We start from the raw sequence: 9117 nt of genomic DNA, 5'->3' as shown, positions 1-9117 counted from the left end.
TTTGTTAACTAATGAGAAGATCAGAAGTAGTATTTAGTAGCTGGTGTTGTTGGAGACAGGTACATATGGCTGGGAGAAATGATAGCCTGAAATCCACAGAAAGAGTGAGAAAAATCACAACCACCAGACACAAAGATCACCAATTTAAAAACACACAGTCCCCCTAAAACAAAAAGGCAAAAACAAACAAAACACAGTCCCATACATTTTACTAACCTCTGAGAGATTAGAGCACAAATACAAAAACAATTGCCATCAACAATAGTGACCTTGAGTCATTAGAAAAAATTCAACTTTGTTTAATCCTCTAATAAAAGTAAGTGAGCCGTACAGCACACTTTTAAAATATTTCCATTGGAGAGGATTAAAATCGTCTCACAATGGAAACACTTAGTCCTCTCTCATGCTTAGATTTCCTTTTTAAAATATAATCTTGATGGTATAATATTGTGTATCTTAAAAAAAATACCTTGGTTTTATTCTAGGATGTCTAATTCCACAGTATCTTTGGTAGACATAGAAAGTATGTTTTCTCTTTGTCTTTTTGACTTATTAAGCTTCCCGGTAAAGAATCTGAATATATTCCATATATCTGATCTTCCTGTTTCAGTTACAAAACAGTACAGAATTGGATCAGCAACACAATTTAAACTTGTTAACGCAACTGTGATTCTATAGATTTTATAACTCTGCTTCCCAGGCTTGTTATGGTTAAACGTATGTCCCTTTAAGTTCACATCATGCTCTAAGATGCTTCGAATCAGCAACATCACATGAAAGGGAGTAAAACACAAGATAAAAGTCAACGTGATACTGACAAGTAGTTTTATGATTCTCTTCTTTTCATTGTTTTCTGTGGCTTGATTTTGCTGCACAGCTTTGTAGACCTTCTGGTTGCAAGTCATTATGATGACCAAAGGTATCATATAGCCTATACATGTCCTAGCAATGTTAAACCCGATTTGCCATTTCTCCAGAGGATATTTGTCATAGCACAAAGTAAAGTTGGACTTTTCGGCATCACAATACTCAACAGCTGTTTCATCTTCCCACAAAATGACAGCATTGAAGATGGTTTCCAATATCCAGATGGATAGGCTCACCATGAACGCACATCTTCTCGACCTTAGAAAAGAAAACTTCAAAGGGTAGACAACTGCTAAATACCGATCAATCGCGATGCAGGTGAGGAAAGCTGTGCTGCTGTAAAAGTTCATGTACATGAAGAAAGCACTCCCTTTGCACAAAGCAGGAGAGAATGTCCAATTGTCTCTATTCCAGGTATAATCAATCCATAGAGGGAGTGTTAAGGTATACAGCAGATCCGATAGGGATAAACTGAAGAGGTAAATGCCTAATTCATTTTCCTTCTTTGCTTGCAGAAAAGACACACATAGAGAACCAATGTTGGCTGGAACACTGACTATTACCACAAAGATATAAACAACCGGAAACAGATAGTGATCCAAGTCATGCTGTTCTTCAATACACGTGCTGTTCATTTTTTTCTTTTTAAGGTGCCGATTACATTTGTTCTTAGACGGTAAATAGCAAAATAAGTCTTGCCTCTTGGTAGTCTGTTTTCAACATCTCGCTCTCTTTTACTACGATTTCTTCAGTTTCCCTTTGCTTTCAGAAGTTCTGCTTGATTCACCAGTGGTCTTAAAGGATGACTGTAGATCAGTGTTCACACAGATATCAATGGTGGGAAGTCAGAATCCAGGCTCCTGGCAGTTGCTAAAGTGATCAGTGGATTTTAATGTGCCGAAGTCCACGTGCTTATTCTCACAGAATGCTGATGAGGAACCCTGGAGGATAAACCAGGTTATCCATCCATTTTCACAGAATGCTGTCCTCAGTTTGGTTTTCTTCAAGAAACTCAGAAGAGATTGGTGCAAACGTGAATATATAAGGCTTTCTTTTCACCGAGGTTGAAAACTTTTTTTAAAATGTCTTTGTTTCTGTAATGAAAGATAAACTAGAATAGTTTGGATGTTTAAAAGAGACATCATGATATTTGAAACAATCTTATTTTATTTCATTTATTGAAGATATCAAAATGCACTAAATTGCATACTATGAAGATGTTTAAAAAGGGAAAATTGTCTAACTGACTTCAGTAAGTGAAATCAGGCTGCGATAATTGACCTATTTCAAATAAGAATTATCCAAGGGATGCCTGGGTAGAGGGAATTATATTTCTCACTGGACATAATCTAAGAATGCAAAACTAAAGTTAAAAGTCATTTTAGAAGTTAATTTTAAAAAGGTGGCAAATTCGATTATTTGTTTGTAATTGGTAAATCCTTTTGAGTATATGGTAAATTGTATGATTATAAGATTTCAAATTTTTTATTTCATATGCAATCTATGCATAAGGCACTTATTTTCAAAATAAGCCTATTAGCCAAGAAAAAATTGTCACAAGACATTTGATAAAGTGAAGCATTTAAAAATACAGTTGAACCTTCATAAATAATTAGATAACACTACCTCATTTGTTTTTCCTTTGATTTCTTTGTGGGCTAATTTACTATCTTTCTTATACTCTTGTGAGAGAGGGCAGAATGTTCTCACTTCTGGGTAAAATCTTGTGATCATCAGTTTCTACAATTTATACCTGATTGTTTACCAGGTTAGTTTTTTTTTTTTTTTTTTTAATTAAAGTTCTGATGTTGTAGACTCAGGCAGGAACAGAGAATCCATCCTTCTCTCCATGCTGGAATAGAGAAATACTGTCTTTATTCCTAGTGAGGCCTATTGGTGCTTTGGATGATGTATCTGAGAGGGATCTTCACAGAAAGCTTTGTAGAGTCACCATGTAGGGGAAGGAAGACATGTCCTCTTCCTGTGTGCTGTAAGGCCTATAGGACCTCAAAACCACCCCTTTCCAAGTGTTGATGTGCCCTTAGCACAAAAGAGACCTGCCACCACCAGGCACCAGGATTCTGCTGGGAGAGTCAACCACATTCAGAGCCCATAGTATATGTTACTCTTAACACAAAATGGAGAACTAAAATTCCTGAAATTACCTAGTTTTTCCACACCTAAATATATAAACAGACTTTTTATTTTTATTTTTATTGGAGTGTAGTTGATTTATAATGTCGTGTTACGAGTAGTTTCAGGTGTACAGCAAAGTGAATCAGTTATACATATACATATAACCATTCTTTTTTTTTTTTTTTTTAGATTCTTTTTCCATGTAGGCCATTACAGAGTATTGAGTAGAGTTCCCTGTGCTATACAGCAGGTTCTTATTAATTATCTATTTTATATATAGTAGTGTGTATATGTCAATTCCAATCTCCCAATTTATCCCTCCCCCTCTCAAACAGCTTTTTAAATCAATAGGGAAACCTTCCAGAGAGGAAAAAGAAGCAGGGGCTCATATCAGAGAGGTAAGTGAGCAGTAAAGCTCTGGGAACCCTAAAGCATGTGTGGGTCTGGAACAACTAACTGGAGCCTTTGACTGCAAAGAACCAGTGACAGAGCATGGGCCCATGTGGGTTGTAAGTGGTCCTTGGACATCCCACAGTTGCTGGGATCCAGGAACCTCTGCCCTCAAAATAAACAAAATAAAATAACAAACTCTACAGATGTTTGCAGACAGACAGCAGGGAAAGTTGGCAAGTTCCCTGTCTTAGCTTTGTTTCTTCGAGGAGCTATCATAAAAAAAATCCCTGAATATCCATGGCCTCTGGCTGGTCCTCATTTGGGAATGGGGTCTGAGTCTATACTATTAATCTGGTTCCACAGACTTCAGGCCAACAGTGAATTAATACTGGATCTATGTGCTCAACCTCATTAGTCATCAGGGAACTAGAAATTAAAACCACAGTGAGATACAACTACACACCCACCAGAATAAATGAAATGAAAAAGATAGCAAATACTAAGACTCGGTGAGGATGTAGAGCACTTGAAACTCATACACTGTTGGCTGGAAAACTGTTTGGCTTTTATGCAAATCATATGGTTCAGCAACTCTACTTCTAGGTATATGTTCAACAGAAACACATACATGTGGTTCCCAAAAGACGTGAGGTAGAGTGTTCACAGTAGCACTATTTGTAATATCCCCCAACTGGAATGCACATTAGCAGAAGAGATAAATAAACTGTATATTAACACGATTAAAATCTATACACTAATGAAAATGAACAAATTATTGCTACATGCAGTAACACAGTTGAAGCTCAGAAACAATGCACAGGGACAGAAAAAGGCAGGCACAAAGGGTACATATTATCTGATTAAGAACCAGGTAGTGTTAATCTATGCTGTCAGAAACCAGTGTAGCAATCCACTTATTGAGGGCTTTCTGTGTGATGGACTCCATGTTGAATGGCGTGCATATTTGTTATAATTTATGTTTTACTGCAACTCTGTGCTATTTGTTACAATCCTATATTACAAAGAAGAACTGAGCCATGTTTTAGGCAATTAGCCCCAAATTGCCTGTCTAATCTTGGTAGAACTTGGCTGCAATTCTAGGTTGTAACTCTAAAGCCTCTTGACTCTTAACTATTTTGTTTTCTGCCTTTTATATAAAAATACTTTAGAAATTTGAGGTATTGTTGTAACAATGCGGGCTAGCTTTGTTGAAAAGGAAGAGAATATATTCTATTTTTCACCTAAATAGTAGCACTGATGGATTGGTACAGGTCTACCAGCTATTCCAAGCCCTTCTAATTAAAGAAAGTGACGTGAATAAAAATTTCTGCAAACTAGATATAAAATAATCAACCCAACATTTAAAAAAATCACTTTTATGTTCTCGATTAAACTGCGTGGACTTCAAATAAACTTGTGAGAATGATCATCTAACATCATGCCTCACATTCAGTGACAAAGTGTCCTTGTGTTTCTGTATGTCTGTCAACACGTTTTCTTTGGAAGGTTAAACGTATTCCTTTTCAGTAATTTATATAATAGATAAGGCAACAATTTTACTTAGGCTTTTATTTTTTCCTATACTTGATTTTAGAAATAGATAGCTAAAAAGGAACAAATATTCTGCTACCACAGTAAAAAAACAAGAAAAAAACAAAACCTCCCAGGGACTTCTCTGGTGGCACAGTGGTTAAGAAGGGCCTGCGTGCCACAACTATTGAGCCCACATGCTGCAACTACTGAAGCCCGTGACCCTAGAGCCCATGCTTCACAACAAGAGAAGCCACTGCAATGAGAAACTCTCACACCTCAACGAAGAGTAGCCCCCACTCTCTGCAACTAGAGAAAGCCCCTGTGTAGCAATAAAGACCCACTGCAGCCAAAAATATAAAAAATAAAAAAATTACTATTTAAAAAATTTTTTTAAAAAGGATCTCTCAGTTCTTTGAGTCAGGAGGCTGAATTTTGAAGGGTCTGTTGTTTAGATCAGGAATCATCTGTGAATTGTTTTAAAGTTGAAATTATCTTTCACCACTCATAACGTGGTAATGAAGAAAAGGTAAACAAGACCAATTGGAAGTGGGAAGAACCACTGTGCGTTCCCCTTCTTCTCAACAAAGCCTATCTGCATTGTTGCGAACAACCATGTAAAATGTCATATTAAACATTTAATTGTTATAAAAAAAGAGAAAGAGGAGTCAGGTGGGAAGGAGAAGGGCAATGACAGGAAGAAGGCACTAGGAGGACTTCTGAGAATTGGGTAATGTTTTGTTTCTTGATATCAGTGTTGATTCCATGAAAAGTTCAGTTTGTATTAAGCTGTACACTTAGGATATGTTCATTTTTCTGCATGCAGGTTATATTGCAATTAAGGTTGAAAGGTGGAATCAAAAGGCTATGTGAGATGAGATGTAAAGACTTGACAACGAATATCTGCATAAGCTGCAGATAGAGCGTATATGTCTTCCTAAGAAATGATATGATTTTACTTTTTTCCTCATATCTGAAAAGTAATTTATAGAAACACAACAAAACAAACAAGAAATATCTTAATCTGAAAAATGAATTCACCCAAATAAAAGTTTACCATATGAAAAAATAAGTATTCTAGGCACCTAGTGGAAGTAAACACAAACCATGCCAAGAGGAAAGCTCCCTCAATCCAGGCTTTAAAGAATTCTCACAGATAGAGTTCTAGCAAATATGAGCTGATTAAAACACGCCCCCCCCCCACCCCACCAATACAAACACACTCGACTTTAAAAATAAATGGATAAAAGAGCAAACATCCTGCTACAACAGTGAAAGAAAACACACATATACATATACACACATACAGAAATTAGCTACTATGTGTGAGGTTCAGTGAAAGCAAGAAAGAAGAGTTTTAGATTCTCAAAAGTTTTAGAGGTAAAATTAATAGATATATAACACAAAACAAGTATGTTTAATATATTTAAAGAAATAAAAGAAGGAATCTGAAAACATGAGTAAGAATCAAGAGACTATAATAGGTGACTAGACATATTTTTTAAAAAGATTGAAATAGACTTTTTGGGAATAAAAAATACAGAAATTAAAATCAACACAGGTACTAACCAATTGCCTAGCTCCAGCTGAAAAGAAAATTAATATACTGAAGATAGAGCTAAAGAAGTAACACAAAATTATCAGAGTGTTAAAGAGATGGGAAAATACCACAGAGACATGGAGGATAAAGCGAAAAGGTCAGCATATGTATAACTGAAGTTCCATAAGGACAGAAGAGAGAAAGTAGGGGAGAGGTGATATTAGAAAAGATGCTGACTGAGAGATGTCTGAAAGTAATGAAGAACATGGCATCCTCAGATTTATGAAGCTTAGCAAATCCCAAATAAGATAGAAACAAACAAACAAATGGAGATGGAAATCTATACTTAGACATATTGCAATCAAGCTGCAGATCACCAAAACTAAGAAAAAAAAGAGCCGGAGAGAAAAAATGGACTACCTACAAAGGATGAAATTTTGACCGACAAAACCCTTTTCAACAATGATAACATACACCAGAAGACAGTGGGTTGATGTTTCCCAATTGCTATGAAAATATATGTCATCCTATAATTGTACACTCAACAGGACTAAATTTCAAAATGAGAGCACAAATAAGGACATTTTAAGATAAACTACCACTGAGAACATTGACCCCCAAAATCCTCCTTAAAGAGACTTCTAAAAAACATAAGAGGAGAAGGAAAATGACACTAGAAAAATATCTGAAATGCACAAAATTGAATACACTACAGAGGATGGAACTCTGATGGTTACGCAACATCACATCCATCACTAGGCTCATGTGTCTGGCGGAGAACACTTAAACCATGAAAATATTCTTCCTTAGAAGCAGGACTGGGAGAGCTGGGTGATGGGCAGGAAGGTGCCCCTTCCTCCTTTGTCCATGTTACTCAACAAATATACATCTTAAAAAAAAAAAAGATGAGAAGGATCAAATGGAAAAATAATTTCGAGAGGATTTACAAAATTCTCAATGGAGTAAATTTCTTTCTTTGTAGAAACATTTCCTGCCTTAACTAAAACAACCAGAAATCTAAATGTTTTAATGAAGCAGATGCTGGGTGTCTTCTGGGGTGAGCAACAGAGGCAGTGGTTATGGAGGCTTGTGGTTACGTGGGTGTGGGTTCTAGAGACTCAAAGGCTCTCAACAGCTCTTGTGGGATTTGTGACCATGTGTGTTCCTTCACCTCTCTAAGTTTCAGTTTTCACAGGTGTAAGATAGCAACCATTTCATAGAATTCTTGTGAGGATTAAATGAGATGACACATGAAGCCCAGTACGGAGCACATGGTAAGCCTTCATGACATGTTAACTGATATTGTTCTAATGATAACACTGGTAGTAAGTAGTCCATCTTGTCCCCCACATTTCCTGAAAGCAGATCGTCTTTGGCCATCTATCCAGAGCATAACAGAGAAACCAGAGGCACTCAGATTGTAATTTATATAATAACATTTCACATATGATACCAAATGCTGCAGATGAGAGCTGTTAAATTAATTTGTGTGAATCTGAGACTTTAACAGAATACATAATTCTTATGATTCATACATCTTTTCAGATATTACTTTGAATACTTTAATCATATTTTGAGAAAACTGTTTTTAGATCCAGTGCTGAGAAATTTGGATAAGTTTTTGATTCTGATTTTAATTTTTACCTGATGCCTAAAGAAGATAATCCACAGCTTCTAAAACAGTACAAACATTGATGACAATAATCAGAAGATAAAGTGTTATAGGAAACATTTGCCTTCATTTGTCAGTCAAATAGTGACTTAAGACTCTACTATGTGTCAGACAATGTGATAGTCACCTATTAAGAATTATTAATTAATAAATACTGGAAATATTATTTTCAAATTTCACATAATTTCTGTTGGTGTAAAAACATATCACTAGACCATTGTATTGGTGAGGAACTGCTGCTAGATAGCTCTACAGCCAGGAGCTGGTACAGTTCTTCCTTAACCACTTACTTTTCAGTTTGCCAATATATTGTTTCCTGTAGAGGAAATGGAGCATAAACATTCTTCGTTTATATTTTGATAGTGTTACATATTTCTAAATGTAAATTTTGACATCCTTTACTACTGCTCAAAGTAGAGAAACCATCTATCATCCTCACTTCTCCCTGTCTTATAATACTTTACATGACCACATTTATACAGCCTAAACTAGATAAAATGTTGCAAATATTACTGACAATCATTCAAAAGTATGTTATCTACTTAAAGTCCTATTTTATTTTTTAATCTTACACTTACCCATGTTTCTTGGGATGATGATTTTGTCGACGGAGGAGCCAGATAAATCTGCTTGCACCCAGAAGAGAAACCAATATTGTTGAGGGGACAGGAAATTGCAGTCATATTTCGTCATAAGCCAATGAGGAAACAGCACCTTAATGAGAAGGATGTACATTATCCAAGTTTGAGAAACAGAAGTCTCCTAAATATTTTTAAAGATGTTTTATGTATTATTTACTTTAGTGTAATTTTTATAACTCACTTTTCTCTTTGCATCTTAATGACAATTATATACTGATATTACATGTTCTTTATTTAATAGAATATGTACTAAAATCTCATTCATTCCTTCATTCATTCACTCCCTCCCTCATTCATTTATCTGTCAACACATATAGCTATCTTACTCTTAGGGCTCT

General features: G+C 35.7%; 1 protein-coding gene across 1 annotated transcript; it reads right to left on the bottom strand.

Moving 5' to 3' along the window:
- Positions 1-390: 390 nt before the first annotated feature.
- On the bottom strand, positions 391-8797 carry GPR65 (G protein-coupled receptor 65). Its single transcript, XM_057733145.1, has 2 exons — positions 8717-8797; positions 391-1961 (listed from the first exon to the last, which is right to left on the bottom strand). Exon 2 carries the CDS (start codon positions 1500-1502, stop codon positions 477-479), a length of 1026 nt encoding a protein of 341 aa, XP_057589128.1. The 5' UTR covers positions 1503-1961; positions 8717-8797; the 3' UTR covers positions 391-476.
- Between the last annotated feature and the right edge of the window lie 320 nt (positions 8798-9117).

Source organism: Hippopotamus amphibius, chromosome 4, assembly GCF_030028045.1.
Source record: "Hippopotamus amphibius kiboko isolate mHipAmp2 chromosome 4, mHipAmp2.hap2, whole genome shotgun sequence".
NCBI classification, from domain to species: Eukaryota; Metazoa; Chordata; class Mammalia; order Artiodactyla; family Hippopotamidae; genus Hippopotamus; species Hippopotamus amphibius.
This window is presented reverse-complemented; position numbering and strand designations above follow the sequence as displayed.